Consider the following 20,378-nt stretch of genomic DNA (forward strand, 5'->3'; position numbering starts at 1 on the left):
TGTGATTAAGATTACAGCTTTCACCGTGGGCTCATATAGACTTCTTTTTGTGCCGTATTTCTGGGCACAGGTCTGGACTTTAAAGCTCTGTGTCCAAGCAGTTATTTTTTTGCCCCACTGCTTCCGCCAGGAAAACCTGCATTTTACTGCTGAACTGGAGCAAATGGCAATCCACACAACCCATTTGCTGTTTGCTCTTATTCAGCGGTAAAACACATGTTTTCCTGGGAAAAGCGCAGGGGCAAAAATAAAATAAAATCGCTCAGATCCAGAGCTTTAAAGCCCAGACCTATGCCTAGAAAAATGGCACAAAAGGAAATCTGGATGAGCCCCATGTCTCAGTCACCAGAAACAAGCAGTACAAAAAAAACCCCTTCCTCTGAAACATTTAAGGTTTTGTTTAGTAAATCGAGTCTCTTAACCCTTATCCTTTTCTCCTCTTCCCTGTTATAAAACAAAAATAACAACAACCAGAACTGTTACAGGAAACTGAGTGATGTTCGTGACACATTAAAAAACAACAACCTCAAAGCACTGGTGCCTAAGATGAAAAGGCATACCGCAATTAGCATCTCCTCCAAAGCCAACTGGGCAGACACAGTGGTATCCTTCTAATCCCTGCTGAATGCATGTGCCTCCATTCTGGCAAGGATGAGAACCACAAGGATCTAAAAAAAACAAACCAACAACCAGGAAGGAGAAAGACAAGGGTACCCATTTAATTTGTTAATCAATGATTATGGAGCCTTTCTTCTTGTTGTTAAGTTGTAAACAGGACCGAGCTCTAGGAAAACTCAGGCACAGTTCACACGGCATCTAAGCAGAGTATTTAACCCCAAGATCCCTTTTTCGTGTCTAGCGAGAGCATATCTTGCCTTTTAGAAAAGCAAAATAGACTCTGGAACACAGTAAAAGGGTCTTCATTTGACACTCTTCTTATAAACTAAGCTTCTCCTGTTTCCCTTTGTTGGCAAACAGAATGTCTATTAATTGAGGCACGATCTTATTTTACCCCATTTCCCCCCTTTTTTTCTTTTTAAAAATGATTTATTATACCAACACCAACACAGACAACACTCACAAAACAAACTAACAAAAAGATACTGCAACTACAAATGCAAAGCAGATGTTACAGATACATCCCTAATTCAGTTCTTATTCATTTCTATTTGACTTCCTTCATCCTCAACGCAGTTCGGGGTGTATACTTAGTCAACTGTTTCTTTCTCAGTTCCTCTTCTCTATTTTTCTCTTTATCTTACATTCTTAAACCATAATTTGTTTTGCAGAAATTAGTCAAGACAAGTCCAGGTATTAAATTAATACCTCATTATTTTTCATTTTGAAATGTATCTTACCTGGGCATGTGGTACGGAAGCATCTAGAAGGATACTTGATGAAGGTGTTCCTCCAGCTTAATTAGAAAAGCCAGTATATAAAAAAGTGAGATTGGGATAAACTTTAGTCTATGAAATAGAAGTTGACAACTTTCAGTTCGGTTAATGTATTAAATACACAATCTTATGCACACCTAGTCAGAAAGCTTTGCAAAAATAAAGCCCATGGAAAAGCAAAAAAACAAAAAGGCAGCAGAGATTTCACCACTGATGTTTCTAAACTCCACACCACCCTCTTATGTTTACTTGCACCAGGGGTAACCAATGTGGTGCCCTTGAGATGCTAGACTCCAACTCCCATCTGTCCCAGTCAGCAAGGTCAGTAGAGAGGGATGATGGGATCTGGAGTCCAACAACGTCTAGCTGCATAATCTCTGGCTCCGCCCCCCATACACACACACTTGCTGTAAGTACATCTTTAAAGTATGCTCTTCATTTACATAAATCTATGTACTACGTAAGACATTCCAACTTCAGAATTCTGTTGGCCTGCTCAAAAAAAATTGCTCTTTTCAAAGCTATTTTATTTCTTTACTTCCCACGCTGCTTCAATCAAGATTTGTGTGTGTGCTATCACAAGCCTGCTTCCTCCCACCATCCCTAGCTAGTCCCCAAGGTAGATTTCTCGTAGAGGAAACAAGGGGGGAGGGAATGAAGGGGGGAGGAGCTGAAAGGAAATACTACATCTTTTAAAACTTCTTTATATACAGAAACAAAACAAAACTACAAAAGGCACAAAGATGTGTTTTCCTTTCCAAGTCCTTTCTCAAATATTTCACTTAGGGGTATAAGCCCTTCTTACAAAGATTTGAGCATGCAACTACTTCCTTTTACAGGCATTTGACATTACTTATCTTGCATAATTTTAGGATATATCCTCAACTCAGCATGTAGGGAATTTTCTTGTTGGACCTGCTGCCCCCGAGCTGACAATATAGCCCTGTGTTTGCAGACTTTGAGCTTCACATTGGCTGCAATATGAGCAGAGGCTATTTCCTGCCAGTGATTGAGCCTTCGCCCCATATCAGGGATGATCTTATAGCACTGTCAAAGGAGCAAGACAAGAGAAGAAGTGTTTCTTCCAACCAAGAGGCATGAAAAACATCCGGAGAGGCCTCGGTTGCGTACCAGGGCCAGCTGTGAGAGTTCTGGGCCTGGCTCTTTTTCTACCTCAAGGAAAGTAATCCATTGCGACACTGGAGGGAATTCAGGAATACAAAGATGTGCCCTGCATCTGAATCAAGAGATACTGTGTTGATTTCCAACTATAACTGGACTCAGCCAAATCTCTCTGCCTCTTTATCTCTCTTTTTTTATTCAAATGCAAAAATCTGCTGGAGACACTAGCTTCCAGGTGCTGTTGTGAGTGTAGCCTTGGAGTGTTTGAAACCCATTTTTTGTGTGTGATGGGCTCCATTTCTCCTGCCTCTCCCCCACTTTTTTAAACTTCATTTTTTAAAACTTTCCTTAGAGGCCAGCAGGACAAGACAGTGCTGAGCTCCTGCCCAGCCATCACCTTCATTTCCCTAGGGCACCTATACATATAGATTTCATTGATCCCCACTGGGGTTTAAAGGGGCAGCACACAGCCGCTGACTCACTTGTAAAATGGGCAGAGTGACGTGCGCACGGCATTATTGCTCTTCGACCCCTTCCAGCAAAAGTAGTTTCCAACAAACTCTTTGACTCTCTCGAGTGTTTTGCGTTCGCACGAGTGAGATTCAGCTCCGCAGCCTGGGGCAAGGAGAAAATGGTCTCAAGAGTAGGCATTCATTGCCTGAGATCGAAAACTTTATGCACCCCCCAAAACGGAGCACAGCAAAACATTAAGAGCACATTATTTACATGAGAAGGCTTTAGATTTCATCCCTGGCATCTCCCGCTGAAAATATCAGATAGCAGGCTACAGGAAAGCCCTTTGCCCGAGACCCTAGGAAGCCACTGCCAGTCAGAGTAGAAAATACTGGGCTAGATGGACAAACCGCTTGAGCTGATATGAGGCAGCTTTCTGTCTTTCATGGACACTTACTTTTCCGATAGCAATGGCAGGGAAGCCAACCACCATTTTGAATTTCCAACAATACACCCAAATACTTCATGTAGCTACTGCCATGGGGTAAAACTGGGCAATCAACAAGGTGGGCAGTGAAGGGAAGGGAAACACAGGACACTTGGCTAGGTAGCACCCCCTCTCTAACTTGAAGCCCACCCTAGGCGTTGCCCAGGCTTCTGTATTGCTTGCTGTGATATACAATTATAAAGGGTCAAACTACACCTAATAGGCATTGCATAGCATGGAACAAACTCTGGGTTTTTGCTGTTGTTGTTAATTAAATTAAGAGGTGTAGGGTGGGGCGGAAGTACAATTCCTACCATAAATACAGTGTGTATTGAGGGGGAGCTTACCTCTTGCCTTCCCAACCCCAATCTCCAAGGAAACTGCCCCTCTCCCATGGCAAGGGCTTCAGATTAAAAGTATTGGGGGGGACGACTTCTCCTCACCGCACCACGTGTTGCGTCCAATGCTGCTTTTCTGCTCCCACAATGGAACTTCCCTTCGTCTACTTGGCAACCCCCCGCTCACTTCCTTAAAATCTTCTCCAGAAGGTTGGAAAACAGATTTTGGGAGGGCAGGTCCCTTGGCTCAAATGGAACTCTACCTGCGCAGTGTTGGATACAACCTGCGACATTTACAGCAGGACCAGCATCCCACCACACTAATGGTTTAATTATCAAAAACTGAAGACATTGCTACACGCTCTACAGTAAATTTAACACGCAGCTTAATTCTCTTAGGCGTGTGCAGGGACGGAATGGCAGTGTATGAGGAGGCACCACTGCTGGAGAGTCTCACTTGCTGCCTTCGAGCTCTCAGAAACAGGCAACCCTACAGGCAAATAGCAGCTCTACCCTTAATCACCAGACTTTGAAGCTTCTCTTTCTTTCTCCCTCTCTGTCTGGAATTTCTCTTCCTTCCTGCCTTCTGATAAACAGAAAGAATGTCCTAGATTAGAAAAGCAGCCTGGAGGGAGGAAGGACAAATGAGGCTTTGGGTCCAGGAACACAACCCCCCCCCCCCGCTGAACATGACAGCTAGTGCCTAAACAAAATAGATGGCAAGACTTGTTTAATCAGTGTGTAGACGACTAAAAACCATTTTTACCTGGAAATGCAGCGCTGCAGACGGCAGACTCTGTAAGGGTGGTATATAAACCATTGGAGGCGTCATCAGCATCTTCGGCAAAGAGGATATGCCATTCGGCCGGCTCACTGGCTAGTGCCTGCAGTTCTTCCCATCTGCACAGAAATAATTCAGCACAACAAATAAAGGACTGCAGCATGGCAACAACGTAATGGCAATGGGTGTCATAATTAACAGGGGCTATTTAAAAGAGCATAGTGCATGCATAGATGTGTGTGAAACTGAAGCCCAATAGCAGCCGTTGCTCTGCTGTAGTTACTACATTTTCCAAACACAAACGTTCTTTTTCCGTTCTTACCACATTTGCTTTAACGAAAGATTTTCCAACACACACCCTTGCCATTATATCAATAGAAAAAGGATGCACACAAACGTACACCTTGGAGCTTTATATGCACACTTAATGCAAGGAAAGGGAAGGACCTTTTTGATAGTGGCTCCTGTGGAGTTGGCTCCCCACTGAGGTGTGCCTGGCCTCTTCATAATGCTCTGTTAGAAACCAAGTCAAGACACATGTCTTTTTCCATGCTTTTGGAAGAGGCATAGGAGCCCAGGGTTTTTTTAAAAGTCAAATTTTCTTATAGACTCGTGGATAATTTAATGTTGTTTTTGTTGTGTGTGTGTGGTTATGGAATTGTTTTGGTATATTTTATTTATTATATTGTTTTGTTTTCTTCATTTATTGATGTAAACCTCTCTGGGATACAAAGCTCTCCCTAGCGATGCCTAAAACTCTCCCTGTCGATGGGTTTCTAGCATGTGGACCACCACTTTCTCTTCAACTCTCTAGCCTGATAAATCTCACTTCCACTGCAAGCCTTTTCTTCAGTCACTGGTAGTCAATAAGTAATGGAACACCCCTGGCTTCTTCCCACTCTAGACTAGAGGATAAACTTACCTTGGGAAGCTGACTCCCACAGCAAACACAGCAATCCCTCTTTCTTTTAACTGCTTGGCTGGCACTGCCACATTGCCCTGAGATCTCCCATCAGTAAGGATTATAAGGATCTGCGGTATGGATGAGTTTCTGCCCCCAGAGAATCCTTTCCGAAGAATGTATTTCAGAGCAAGTCCTGTTTCTGTTCTCCCACCTCTGAGTTAAACAGAAGAAGAAGGGGGATAAGTTAACACTGCTCCCTGCTTCGTTTCCAATAGAAGACCTGTCATTTGCTCAGGGAAAATGCTAGAATACAGAATATGGCTTGTTTGGAAAGTCAACAGGTGATGGAGACTGTTACTGGAAGAAAGAAGGCTGTATCACATAAGTAAAAACAATCTTGATAAAATAGGTGCAACATACACAAATATGCTATTTGAAAGCAAAAAGAGAATGCATTCTACCTTTCCAGCAGGCAGGACAGCAAAGAGGAGCAAAAAATGTTTTGAGATGGTCACGTTCTTCTTAAATGTAATTTCTACTTCACTCTTCTCCCCTTTCCCTACTGACTGTATAGGCAACAGTCATTATACATTGCTTTGGAGTCAAGTAAGTCTTATCCAATAACCCATTACTATCAAATGGGGAGAAACTACACATTACATATGTACAGTCATACCTCGGCTTGCAATCACTGTGGGTTGCGTGTTTTCGGGTTATGGACATGCCGAACCTGGAAGTACCGGAATGAGTTACTTCCGGGTTTCGGCGCTTTGCGCATGCACAGAAACACTAAATTGCACTTTGCACATGCGCAGAAGTGCCGAATCGCAGCGCTGTGCCTCCCGCATGGATCACGTTCGCAACCCGAGCTTCCACTGTACAGTCGTACCTCAGGATAAGTACTTAATTCGTTCCGGGGGTCCGTACTTAACCTGAAACTGTTCTTAACCTGAAGCACCACTTTAGCTAATGGGGGCTCCTGCTGACGCCGCGCCGCTGGAGAACGATTTCTGTTCTCATCCTGAAGCAAAGTTCTTAACCTGAAGCACTATTTCTGGGTTAGCGGAGTCTGTAACCTGAAGCGTATGTAACCTGAAGCATATGTAACCTGTGGTACCACTGTACAATGAAATCCAATGGCCCTTCTACCACATGAGAAAACCCCACAAGCTTCTGGAGAGGAACATGAACACTCTCCACACACCACTTCTCTGGTCCAAATTGCCCCACCCATTCACAGTCAGAGGGTTCAAAATAAACACTTGTCCTATGGTACCTTCTAATCAGGGGAATCTCCAGGTTGCAGCCTGGGGCAACTCTATTATCTTCTGGTTCATTTGTTTTAACACAAAACAAGCTACTTCTCATAGAGCTAGATCTGAACCTGGCACTCAGGGTGAGTGCACGTATGATGCAAGTTCATTTCTTGGCAGTCACAAGAGCAAGTAATGACTCACACATGAGGAACAGTCACTGCATCCAATGGAGGCAGCTCACACATGCAGAGTCCCCGGGTAAGGTAAAGGTAAAGGTACCCCTGCCCGTACGGGCCAGTCTTGACAGACTCTGGGGTTGTGCGCCGATCTCACTTAAGAGGCCAGGGGCCAGCGCTGTCCGAAGACACTTCCGGGTCACGTGGCCAACGTGACATCGCTGCTCTGGCGAGCCAGAGCCGCACACGGAAACGCCGTTTACCTTCCCGCTGGTAGCGGTCCCTATTTATCTACTTGCACCCGGAGGTGCTTTCGAACTGCTAGGTTGGCAGGCGCTGGGACCGAGCAGCGGGAGCGCACCCCGCCGCAGGGATTTGAACCGCCAACCTTTCGATCGGCAAGTCCTAGGCGCTGAGGCTTTAACCCACAGCGCCACCTGCGTCCCCAAGAGTCCCCGGGTACCATATGTATGCCATGATTCATCTTGCCCTGCTTGCGGGGGATGCTGCGTTACAAAGATTTCTAAAGAGTCACTGCAGGTGCAGTTTCATCTCTGCCTCCACACTTGCACTCCAACATCTGTTAAATGTGAGGCTGCAGAAGTCCAAGACATTAAGTGCCGTTCTGGGAAGCCCCCTCGGATTTTACTAGCTGGTCACTGGCTCTATTAGCCAAGTATTTTGGCTGTCACAGGGTTTTTCTTCTGCTGCTGTGAGAAATCATGCTTGACATACAAAGAATCTAGACTGCAACAAACACAAGGAAAGACTGGAAATGATATACAGTGTGGTAAAACAAGTGTGCTGGTGGTGGCAATACCACAATGCTAACACTTCGCATAACTGAAGAGGCCATCTAAGGTGAGAATTGCAGAATGGTCATATTCAGTATTATATTTTCTTGCATACCTCCAGTCACCACTCCAACTAACACTGTAACAAAACTCCCTTGATTATCTCTGTTTTCTATGCCTGTTGTGGGAGTTTGACCATTTCCAGTTACTCTTTCTTAGAGCTGCTTTTATTTCCATTCAAAATGATCAGGGCAAAATTGTGAATAAACTCCTTTTAAAATAAATCACTATGTTACCCCCTCATTTCCACATGCCTACAACTCTTTATTTTGGGCCATGTTTATTCAGTTTTTTAAAAAATGACCCTTATTGTGATTTCTGTATTTCCTTGTGTAGTCAGTATTTGATCATACTCACGCTTTGTGGTGCTTGGTTCTTTAATCTACACACTTCTCTTTGTACCACCCTATAATTCTCAGTTCTCTAAACTCCTGCCAGAGACGGCTTTGATCGTTTCTAGGTCTCCTCTTTATTCCCTTACTTAAACGCTCTCTCTCTTGAGCCACATGTCAAGAACGCATCAGCAACACTGCAGTAGCAGTCAAATCTTCCTGAGCCAGCTGCATTTTGTCATTGCTTTGCTTCCATCTCCAAATGACTCGAAACTCTTGACGGCTTTGATTTTAAATGTGGCAGGTTTTTTTTTTTTTAATTTCTTAGATCCTGTGCAACCAGGACTGTTTTTCGATTGAGGAGATAGGAGTTCCTTTCAGTCAATGAGTTGGCAGGCCCTTCGGTTTTAGTTTACCAACCAAGCAAGGAATGTCCTTTCCACATTGTTTGTTACGACAAAATTGACACACGCATACCTCACATTCATATGAATACCTGCGTGTGAGGCGTGTGAGTTTGTCACCAGAAAGCAGCCTCCTCTTTGTTTTCTGGCACTGTGTCTTCTTGGCACTAACACCCAGAGAGAAAAAGGAATGGTGTACCCCATAAGTGATGTAAAATTTCCATGCAAGTGATTAAAAACACTGTGGCAGGATGCTTATCCTTTTCATGTGTCTTATCAGCAAGAAAGTGATTTTGTGAAGCACAATGGGCTTGGCCATGAAGGAGGACACTATGCGAACCAGAATCACCCTATAGATATCGACTCACAGCCCCAATGCACTAGCGGGAATCCTTGAATTGGCTTCTACTAACAGAATGAGGTGGCTGAATCTGGCCCACTCTATTTTAATGCATGCGTCATTGGTTGTGATACTTCTAAACTGCTTGAAGCCTATTTTAGCATTAAGAGCCACAGACAAAAGATTGAAGAGGGAGGGAGAGAACCAAGTGGCCATGAACGCAGACCTTCATATTTTCCAATTCTGCCCTCTGAAGTGGTTGCTGCCATCCTGGCTATTTTTACCAGTGATATCTTTAAGCTAAAACCAGGATTTACTGGCAAACTGAAGGACGTTATCTCTGCTGGAACTGTCAACGTCCTCTTCTCAGCATTAAAGGAATGTCAGCACATGTCTAGATTCCAGATATTCAATACCATTTCACAGCCTCTGCTTTCAGTTGCACTTCAGAAGCAGTCAAAGAGGAATCAGGGGTATGCTTTTCATACTCTGTCTTCTCTTGAAGCATTAACAGCTCAATCCAGTCCCACAAGAGGCACTTAGCACAGCAGAACCCCATTTTTCTCTCTCCTCCATCTCTTTCCTGGTGGCAGGTGCATACTTGGTGTCCAAAATGATCATGCAGAGGGAGGGCTGTGTGGGAGCCCTGGAGGTGTGCAGAGATCTTCCTGATGTATAGAGTGTCTGTGTGCACATGTTGGGGTTTTAGAGAGAAGGGGGGAACTATGCTTCAAAATAAGGAAAAATGAGGAAAACTTTCTAAATATTAGGCTACACCATGTTATGGGGAAATATATATGCAAAAACAGCACAAATTAGCCACTTAATGTCTATCCTTGGGGGCAAAAAAAAAATCCACAACACACACACACACCCCTACATCATTTCTGGAATACAGGCAGCGACTGTCTTAGGTGTGTCTGATATGTGTGTGACATCACAAAAGGGGGCGGAACGGGGAGAGGTGGCCTTATGTGGGTGCTGCCGATGAACGTGGAGGTCCAGAATGTAACCACCACGCATGTACACTAGAAGGAGTTCCAAAGCTAAGGAATGGCCACCCAGAACAGTTCCTTGTAAGTCCTTGCTGTACATAAAGAGACCATCTCTGATTCACTGTAATGTTTGTAATCTCATGGTCTTAAGCACACTTAGGGGGTGGGTGGCTGTGTGCCTTTGAATACTATTTTACTTGGAATCACAAATAGGGAAAGTGCTGTTACACTCAGGTCCCACTTACTGGCTTCCCATAAGCATCTGGTTGGCTACTGTGAGAATAGGAAGCTGGATCCATGCCTTTGGTCTGTTCTAGCAGAACTTTTGTAGTTGGTGACCCACACTCTGATTCTTAACACATCCACTTGGAAATAAGACCTATTAGATTAAACATAACTTACTCCCATGCCAGCCTTTTTGTTAAGTTAGACTGACATTTAAACTATTTGTACCATGGGACATCGAATATGGCTAGATATAGAAAATCAGCTTAAATATAAATATACCAATTAAGTTAGGTCCCAGGAAATGATCTGGAGGTACATGAGGCCATCATATTGCTGAAGCTAAGCTGGTGGTCTGGTTGACAGGAGACCAGCTGGGAACCAAATGGATGCCCCCCCCAATCCCCGATTCCATAAAATAATGAAGTCAGATATAAATCAATGAATAAATCATTAAATATTTCATTCACGACATCGAAAGTAAAATGTTCCAAATACAACATGAACATGCAACTATCAGAATGAAACTATTACTTGCCAACTACTTATTTTAACTTCCTTAATAAGAACTCGCACGTATAATAATTCTTACTTGAACACAATCTTCCTGAGTTTGTCTTTTATCTCCTGCTTGGTGAAATATGCATCCAAAGGGAACTCCAAATGAGGGGTGTTGCTGAACTGTATTGCTCCCACTCTGACCTGAAAGGGGAGGGAAGGTCAACAAGGCAGATTTATTTTTATGCAGTTGCTACCATTCCAGGAATGCTCAAAATGGCTACAGCAAGAACAGACATGGGAAGTGAACTAGCAAACCCCATAAAGATAAACTAACAAGAATTCCCCAAGTTGCCTATATTCTCCTACAGACATACACAACATGCATCTCCCAAATTCTACACAGCATCCAGTGAGTGGAATAAACTGGGGGTGGAGGGCGCTCACCTTTCCTGGATTGATGTCCAGAGCATCACAAAGCTTGACCGCTAAGTATTTTGACCTTTCAAAGCTCCCTTTGCCAATGCTGTAGGATCCATCGAACAGAAACAAGACATCAACTGGGGCAGAGCAATTCATTACTGGCAGAAGAGAGAGGGATTTTTTTAATCACAACACATAGTAATAATGTTAAGAAGTCAGGTTGGCTGGGAGGACAGAAGGAGGAGGAGAAGAGGACTGGCGGGGGATGGGATGAAGTATACATGCTGAAAAGAAACCAAGGATAACATTCATTATAATACATTAGGAAGTGAAGGTCCAGAAGGAAATAAGAATTCAAATGCACATCACCATTCATTAAACAAAAATGCAGTATGTTACACTTCTTTGTTTTGTTCCCAGTTGCTAAAGTTTTCAGCCTCTAGATCACGAGTGGAGAACCCTTGTCAGTGCAAGGGGCACAGGAAAAATAGGCAAAACAATAACTGTGAATTTAATCTCTGTACTGTAGGCTAGTTTTATCACACTCATACACCCCTCTCTGTCCTCTGTGTGGTGTCTGTAATCACAAGCAATCAGGATCTAACCAGCATCACTCCAGCCATTCCAAAATCCAGGAAGTGGGAGAGATGATAATATTGAACGTAGCCATATGGTTACATGTTGCAAGCAACTGTCTTGCCTTGCGGTTCCAAACACCAGCCTGAGAAAGCCTTTAAACCTGCAACCCTCAAGATACTGTTGGACTCTCTGATTCCCATCAGCCTCAGCCAGGATGACCAATGCCCAAGGATGATGGGAATTACAGCCCAACAGCTTTTGCAGAACCACAGATTCTGTACTGATCCTTAAAGCACATCCCTAGTTGGGTCAACAACTTTCAGGGTCAGGTCTTAATATTCCCCAAAGATGGATCATTCCTCTAAGCTCAACTAACCTTCTCATGGGGGGGGGGGGGATGTCATAGTATCATAGAAACTGCAGTCTGAGAGGAGCAGAAGTTATATCTGCAATACTAGCTGCCATAAATTGCTGATTAATCATGACTGCCTATGCGCGGAAAGGAATTTTCTCTCTCTCTTATTATTTAAAGACACAAACAAGATGTCGTGGAGCCTCTTTTGACTTTACAGCTTTGTTAAGGATGATTTAGGTATATTGCATTCTGCCTGAGGGACTTGGCATTAATGATCCTTACAGTCTCTTGCGGCTCTAAGATTCTATTAAATTCATAAGTTTAAACACTTGTGGTTTCTTGAAACAAGTTTCTCAGAGTCAGTTTCATACTAGCATCAGGTTTTCCTGAGACCATGTCCTGGTGTTACCTGAGCATGCACAAACTTGCCTGCAAGGCAATTACTAGTTGCTGGGAGTGTGTGCCAAGGTAGAAGCTTCAAGTTGACAGAGTTGGATTAAGCTAAGGTTATCCTTTCATTTTACAGGGAGGGGCCTGTGAAAATGGGCAAAGCACAAACATGCCCTTGGAAATTTGGAAAACATTTGTTTCAGTCACTGTAAATACTCTGCATCCCTGAAATTAGTAAAAAAAAAAAAAAGGAAAGAAAAAGGACTGCACTGATAAATAGGGAATAAGCATGTCGGCAAGTAAAGGCTGCTTCCATGCTACAACACTCAAAACAGTGCACAGAAAAGCTATCAGATTCAGTTACTGAAAGCCCAACTACAGCAGAGACAATGGGCAAAATCAGAAATGGAATCTTACAAATCGTATTCCCCCAGGCTATATGGGCCAAATTCCATTAAATGTGGGAGAAATCTAAGATCAGCGTTCCTAAAGTTTCTATTGCTATGTTTTTTCACAGCAGCCATGCAGGAGAAATGATTGTCTTAATTTTGATTACAGCGGTGACACTAAGAGAAGGGTTCCTACTAGCCTTTCCACTCCGCCCAGTGTTCAGTCCACACCTCGGAAGCTGCTGTGTGCAGTAGAGGAGCCCGGCTTTTTATTAGCCTTGTTTATTTTAAGCAGATGTTTTCAGTTATTTGCCCTCTTGTGTCTTGTTTCTTCCCCTCCCCATTTTAATTTTTAATGATTGCTTTGTTGTTTCTTGAATGTTCTTAGCTTCTCAGAGTCCTACTCTGGTAGATGTAAAAGGTGGGACACACATTATTCTAATAAAGTAACAAGAAATGCATCTTTAAGGGAAGAGTTAAATGGCCTTGCTCCATACTGCTCCAATCAAATTCAGAGTTCCACCATCATCTGCTTATGAGTAAAAGCAAACATTGGGGAAGCCAGTTATGATTTCCCTACATCCTATATTTTTGTTTGGCCTATTCCAAGAGACCCCTTCACATGATGGCCCAAACCCTGACCCCAGCTCCCTGGACCCTATGATTTCTATGCATGTAGGGTTTTACTGACCTGGACTACCCATCATATAGGATTGCACTTTGCATAGAGGCAGTGTTTTTTCTGGGGGACACACACAGGGGTACACATACCCCCCAACATTTTGTGTATCTAAATTGAGGGGCAGTATTTCAATATGAGTAGGAAAATGAGAGTACCTCTAAAAAAATTTTTTTAAAGCAAAAACACACTGCATAGAGGTCTGCATGCATATGCTTCCTTGCTCGGACTTCCAGACTCAACTTGTGAACAGTAGGTGGCTGGAACAGTGTCATCTGTGAATGGGACCAGTGGTATGACCCAGCTGCCCCTCAATGCAGGGGAAACCCCCCTGCAGATAAAATGCATTAGGGGGACAAGAAGCATTTAATTGATAAAAGATTTTGACATTCAACAGGTATAGTGGGTCAATTTAAATCCTACGTAGCTTACATATTATGGTGTGCTGTATTTGTTTTTATAGCCCCCTCCCACCTTAAACTGTTGTTACCCATCCTAACTCCTCTGATATATAAAAACTGAACTAATTTTTTTAAAAACAAGTAGGAACTGTTCATGCAGCAAGGAATGAGAAATTTGCATTTTTAAAGAAGGCAGCCATGAATTTATTCTTGATTTCCTCTCTCTTTCACTTTGTCTTCCAGGACAGCACATCATTATCCCCTTTGGCTTCGATTTCTGCCTAGTTAAAAAGATTTGAAATCAGTCCGCCCCCCCCCCCCCAAACAGATTAAAAGGGATTGAAAGTTTTAAAGCATTCCACTGAAAGCCACTGAGTCATGTTATACAGTAACCTTGTTAATTCCTATCTGGCAATAGTCCACTGCACCCCTCATTAAACGGTTGCTGGAACACTGAGATGTTTCAGCAACAGAGGATAATACTATAGCTGAAATTAATCCGCTAGGAAAAAAGACATATACTCAGAATGCACAGCCAAAGGTGTCAAGCACACATCCCAACACACAATTAATGGGTATAAACCATACAGTTTCCACAGCTGCTCTTCTCCCCAAGTTCACCTCCCACTACAGCAACATAAAAACTTTTCAGCCTGCAGATCAAGCTAGCTTGGCAGCATAAATATAGAATAAATTACACAACATTAGGAGCTCATAGTCAAAGATCAGAAATTATTTTAAATAGCTGGGGGAATAAAAATATGTTGATCATGTAATGAAGGGTACAAATCTGCAGGCGGGGAGAACTAGGCATTGCAAGAGCTTTTTGTGCAACAAACAAAAAACACTCACGCTGGCCAGCTGCTGAAATTTTCTCAATGGTTTCCTGGCTGACGTGCAGTTCTTGGATGCTCCATGACACAAGTGCTGTAAAAGCAAGTTGTCAACACAGTTAACCAGCTATTACCAAAATATTTTAACAGAACCTCTTTAAGGCATTACTTTCAGATGATTTCCAGAAAATATCAGGATAGGGACAGGCAGCGGTAGAGCAAGCCCATCGGGCACCCAGGCGGCGGACATGACCTGCGCCCAAGGGTGGGGCCAGCCGGGGCAGGATGCGCTGCGGGGCCTCCGAGGAGTCTGCCTGCCTCCTCCCACTCAGCTGCCCCACAGTTGGGGGGGAGGCAGCGGGCAGACAGTTTGGGGCAGCACGGAACCTGCGGGCACCCAAGCCACCGGGTCATTCCCATGAGAGATGCGTGGCTCGGGCGTGCTGCAAGCCCCACAGTGAGTGGCTTGGGCGTGCTGCAAGCCCCCCTCAGTGGTGACACCTGGGGCGCATCACCCCACTGCACCCCCCTTCCTCCGCCCCTGAGGACAGGATAGCTTGTGCGCTTTCTCTTTGGCACCCATTTAAAGATGCAAATGGTCATACGATAAGCACAATAATCTAGCTTTTTCAGCTGCAGAAAGGCTATCAAGGGACGCAAGACACAAAAGAATACTAGGCGGTATTCAACTAAATTTTACTCTTGAGTAGAGCCACTGAAATTAATAGTCGCCGTGATCATTAGTTTCAATGGGTCTACTCTGGGTTAAATACCACCCACGTTGCTTCAACACTGAACAAAATGTTATGGAATTGACAGAGCTGACTTAAATCTGACTGGTATAAGTGTATAAATTGACTAATTTCCTTACAGTTGAAAATATTTGTTAATCATTTTAAAACTTTACCAGGTAACAGCATAAAGTTTGTTTGATGAGGTTCACTGGAGAGTTTTGTGGTTCACGTATTGGTAGGCCTTGCTTGGGCCCTCTGGACAGATCTTGATAAACTAGAACTTTGAGAAGGTTTAGACATAATGCCATGCCAAACTATGGCATATGAATGTCCTAGGCATACAGGCTCCCAAAAATGAGATTGCAGCTAGTATTTGCTGTTCCCACTCCTGTTGAGATGTTTCAAGTTTAGTTTGTCATCCAAACCTGGGCTTGTATTTTGTCTCCAGCAAAACAAATCACAAGCCCAGGTTTGGATGACACCCTAAACCAAACCATGGTTAAGCTCGCAGCAGCACAGCAACAGGAGAACCAGAGGAGGTGTGTAGCAAGTGTGATCTCCTCTCGGGAAACTCTCACCCTCCTGTGTGTTGCAGTAAGCAACGGTTTGGCTAGCAACAGTTTGGCTGGCTGAGTCAGCTTGATTCCTGTTGCTGTGAGACAACAGGATCAGAAAGAAGGATTGTGTGGCACGTTGTAACTTAAAGAACGAAGAGAGTGACCTGGTTTTATACCATTCTGGACACCACACAAATGCTGTTATAAGATTTGTACCAATGATATTGTTCATTTTCTGTTCATGCCCAGCACAGCACAGTGTATGATTTGGTCACACATCTGTGTGGAGCTGATGAACAAGTACCATACAAATTTGTGCCTAAGGGGATGCAGCCTTATTCCTTATTCTACAACCATCACCAACTTTCTCCTGTGTTTAAAAGGGCAGATTTTGCAGGACACCACATTCCACCCACAGCTATTTACCTTGTAAACTCACCTTGGGAAAACAGGAAAATGCAAGCGGAGGTAAGCCACATTAAGAGGCTCATGATGACAGCACTGCAGGGTAAAAAGGCACGTATTATTTCTAGGTAAGGTGCTAAACATATTATCTGACTTTTAAGATCCTGACTATCAAAGAGTATTAGTGGCAGCTGGTGCACGCTACACAACTGCAAACAGATCCATTTTCTGACTGTATGTCACACATCAGCACCATTTAACTTTATGAGCTACTTAGAAACCTCCTTATGCTGCTCTAAACAGCAATGACATTTTTGCATAAACAAAGATCTGGCCTCTATCTAGCTGGCTAGTGCCCAAGTTTACTGTAGCTAAAACTTTCCATTTAAACTGTACATGGAAACTATAGTTTGGTGACGTAAGGCTGGCATGACTCACTGGCAAGTCTTGATCTATTGTTTGTGAATCATGTGCTATGCTATATATATAATGCCCCATCTACCAACTCACAAAGCTTCATTTGAGCTCCTCAGGTTCAGCACTGTTTTTCAATAGCAAACTTTAGGCTAGAATCCTGGGAAGCAGCATATTAATGCCTACGGATCAGCATCTCTTGCTGAAGGTAGACTAGATATATAAAGAAATAAAGATGTCAGACAGTATAGGTCTATCAATGGAGACAAGTAGATCTGAGCCTGGCTAATACCTAATGGAAGGCCAGCTGAGAATTCAACATTTGCTACATCGAGCTCCTTGGATATAGTCTGAGATAGCGATTAATATCCTTTCAGGTATTTGGCCAATGTCAGAGCTAAAAACAGTAGAAACGTATTTAACATAGGACTGCTGGTGTTTGGCCCCTAAATCTTTCCAGAGGCTTTTGGGGTGCCCTGGAGCCTCATTTTCCTATACCATGTATGAACCAAGGTGGTTCTTTGCATCTACAAACTGGTAGTTCAAGCAGAGTACATTTGAAAAGGCACAAGTGCTTCTCCTTGCCAACCACAGTCCATGCCCCTACGTCAGAGGCAATATGCTTTCTAGGGAGACTCAAATCCCACCACCTCTTATTTTACTAGTTGAATACTGGACATTTACCTGACACTTGTATACCTAGTTTCTTATAAATAGAAACATAATTAATGCTCAAAGGGCTGATTCTCTACAGGACAGGTCATTCTCTTTTTAACCCAGGAATGGAGAAGCCGTGGCACTTCAGATGCTGTTGAACTCCAGTTCCCACTGGACTCAACAAGCATGGCCAATGGCCAAGGAACACAGGTGTTGTAGTCCAACAACAACTGGAGGGCCTCAGGTTCCCCATTCCTTGTTTAACCAAATGACGGTAACAACAACAACAACAACAACAGAGTTCCTCAAATAGCTCTGGTTCCCTCTTTCTCCAGTCCATCTCCTGGTACATGCCAATAAGATAATGATATATTTCTCCACTCCCCACAAATGCGCACTCAAATAACTCCAGCACTGCTTGACTGTAAATTCCCAGAAACACATGAACAAGTCCCCACTTGCCCTGGCAGGTGAGTCAACCAGGACGCTATAGCACAAAGTGTGGGGAGATAAGGGTGTTTTCATGACACTCCTATCTCAACTTTAGATCTCAGATTTCTCAAGGGAAATTATTTCACCCAGCTGCCCTGCTCTACTATTTTAAAGGAAAAACTAAAAGCAGCAAACATAGTATGCACTTATGAATAAATTTATTAGGCAGTACTTACAAACATTTGTATCACTAAGAGTCTGAATGTTCATAGCTGTGAATGGAACAACAGCTGTGCAAAAGTTTTAAAGGAGCCTGAACTGCATTTATAATACATATTAATATTGTGTATATATATTATATTAGTATAAACACACATGACCAAACTGGATATGATACCTTAAGCGTGTGTTTTCCCTATTCCTATATAAATCAGGGATGGAAGTGTCTGCATCTAACCAAAACTACCACCAAGTAGCAGGCAGGTAAGAAGAATGCCTAACACCACTATGGCTGTGCTCCATTTCTTTTAAGCACTGCGTCCCCAAGCCCAGCTGTGATGTGGGAAGAAAAATAAATGCTTAAGCCAGAAAGGGGCTCTTCACATTGTGGCCCAATTGTGGCCCTCTGGACCTTTTTCTGCCCTTCAGAACTCTCCCCTGTTGGAATTCTGCCTGGGTCAGAGGAATGTGCCACAATGTAGGCACCGACAGATATTCCTTGTCGACCTCCCCGCTGCTACTCCCGGCAGATAAGCAGGCGAGGTCTCGGCAATTCTTCCCAGATGTGTGAGAAGAACACACCGTTCCTTCTCTCTCCCCTTTGGTGTCCCCCAGGGAGGGGAAAGAAGCAGACAGAAATCTATTTACATCCTTTATTTCTGTCTCTTACATCAGTACAGAGAAACATGTCTGCACTCAACAGCAGTAAGAATAAACTCCACCCATGTACTTCCAGGACGGGTCACAAGACACACACACTGAGCTAACATCCGGTGCTCAGTACAGAATGGACTGCCCCTTTGTTCCCATGGCAACAGTCACAAACATCCTGTTTGGCTTTCCAGCCACAAGCAGCTGACTTGGCTGCTATAGCCTTTGCTTGCTGCTGCATTGGTACTTTATGATAACATACTCCCCCTAAAGTATCAATGCGTGCTGCGAGCAAAGCGTCATCCAGAGAAGAAAACAAACAGTTGTTATACTTATAACACGCTCCTGTTGTTTCAGTTCCACCCCTGGAACTACCCGCCACTGGTTTTACCAATGTACCTCTCTGGTTGTGTGACTTCCAAGGAATGAGTGCATTTGCATTACCTTGGTTAGCAACTCTCTGTTGTGCCTTTGTCTCTGACTCAGACACAGCTTCAATTTGTCCTTGGTCGTTTACAACAGCAACACATGCAATAGCTAGGTTTGCAAACTCCTTTGAATACCTCTTGGGTGGTACACCCTTCGTTGCTCTCTCAGACCTACGTAAGAGGTGCTGCTCTTCTTTGCTTTCTGGTTCAGCCTCTGAACTCTCTGGAGAACCAGTACTAAGCTTAATCAGTGGTTCATCCTCCTCTTCTGAGGGTCTAGTCATTATGTGAGATTTCCTCTCAATGACTGTTACAACTGAGCTGCCTGAGCTATCGCTGTCATCATCAGTACTACTGAATTCAATAAGATCAAACTCATCATCATCATTATCATCATCATCAGAATCATCTCCAATGGGAAATGTGTGAACAATCACTCTCTCCTGTTCAGGAGCACTCTCTAGAAATTTTGTGAGAATCACCTGACCAGATTCAGACAAAATTACTCTGCAGAGACCCTTTTCATACACAAAAATGCCTCTGGCATTCTTTACCCCACCTGGAGTTTCTGTCCTCACATGAGACCCAAAAACTTTGAAATGGGCAACTGAAGGTTTTCTATGGAACAGTTTCTCAAAAGGAGAACATCCCAACTCTTTTGAAACCTTTCTCAACCACGTATAACAAAATGACATCAGCGACTTCGCCCAGAATTCATTTGGCAGATGCGAACTAAGCAATTGCGCATGCATTCCCTTTTGCAATTCTTTGTTCACTCTAACACAGACACATCTCTTCCATGCTTCTTCGGAACTAGCAGTTTTGTGTCTTATCCCTTTCTCCTGCAGGAACCTCTGGAAATCCTGTGAAAGAAAAAGCGGCATCTCATCTGTACAAAGACAAGCAATATTAGCATCATGCATATGTTTAACCTTGTCACAAAACTCTTTAAACCTTTTTAAGGCTACTTTTGGTTTCTCCAAAACATAAACCCAGACATAATTTGTGAAAGAATCCACACACACAAGGTAATATTTTGCATTGCCTCTAGATGGTGCTAGAGGACCAATCACATCAGCATACACCCGCTGAAATGCTCTGTCGACCCTCGAGGTCACCTTCTTGGTGTTCTTCTTGGTCAGACCTGCAAAAGAAATCATGTTAGAATCACAAGAATTACATTCCATGTAATCATTTTGATCAAAAGTCAACAAATACAGTCCATCTTTCTCTTTGGCAGAAAGATACAACTCTCCATCTTTGTAGATCTCGC

The 20,378-nt window shown here is 43.4% G+C and overlaps 1 protein-coding gene across 7 annotated transcripts in view; it reads right to left on the minus strand.

The window, feature by feature from the left end:
- Positions 1-20,378, minus strand: part of VWA2 (von Willebrand factor A domain containing 2) — a 40,319-nt gene that overhangs the window by 10,322 nt on the left and 9,619 nt on the right. For all 7 annotated transcript variants that reach the window (XR_014564927.1, XR_014564928.1, XM_083741269.1 and 4 more), the window contains exons 3-11: positions 16,339-16,400; positions 14,628-14,702; positions 11,007-11,140; positions 10,654-10,763; positions 5,498-5,692; positions 4,561-4,694; positions 2,999-3,131; positions 1,359-1,414; positions 561-668 (exon numbers count right to left, since the gene is read on the minus strand). Coding sequence is in view for 5 of the 7 variants with exons in the window: in XM_083741269.1 (XP_083597395.1) it covers positions 561-668; positions 1,359-1,414; positions 2,999-3,131; positions 4,561-4,694; positions 5,498-5,692; positions 10,654-10,763; positions 11,007-11,140; positions 14,628-14,702; positions 16,339-16,390 (997 nt within the window). In the remaining 2 variants the exon portion in view is untranslated. The remainder of the gene's footprint in view (positions 1-560; positions 669-1,358; positions 1,415-2,998; positions 3,132-4,560; positions 4,695-5,497; positions 5,693-10,653; positions 10,764-11,006; positions 11,141-14,627; positions 14,703-16,338; positions 16,401-20,378) is intronic.

This window comes from Podarcis gaigeae (genome assembly GCF_964106915.1).
Source record: "Podarcis gaigeae genome assembly, chromosome: 5".
Lineage (NCBI taxonomy): Eukaryota > Metazoa > Chordata > Lepidosauria > Squamata > Lacertidae > Podarcis > Podarcis gaigeae.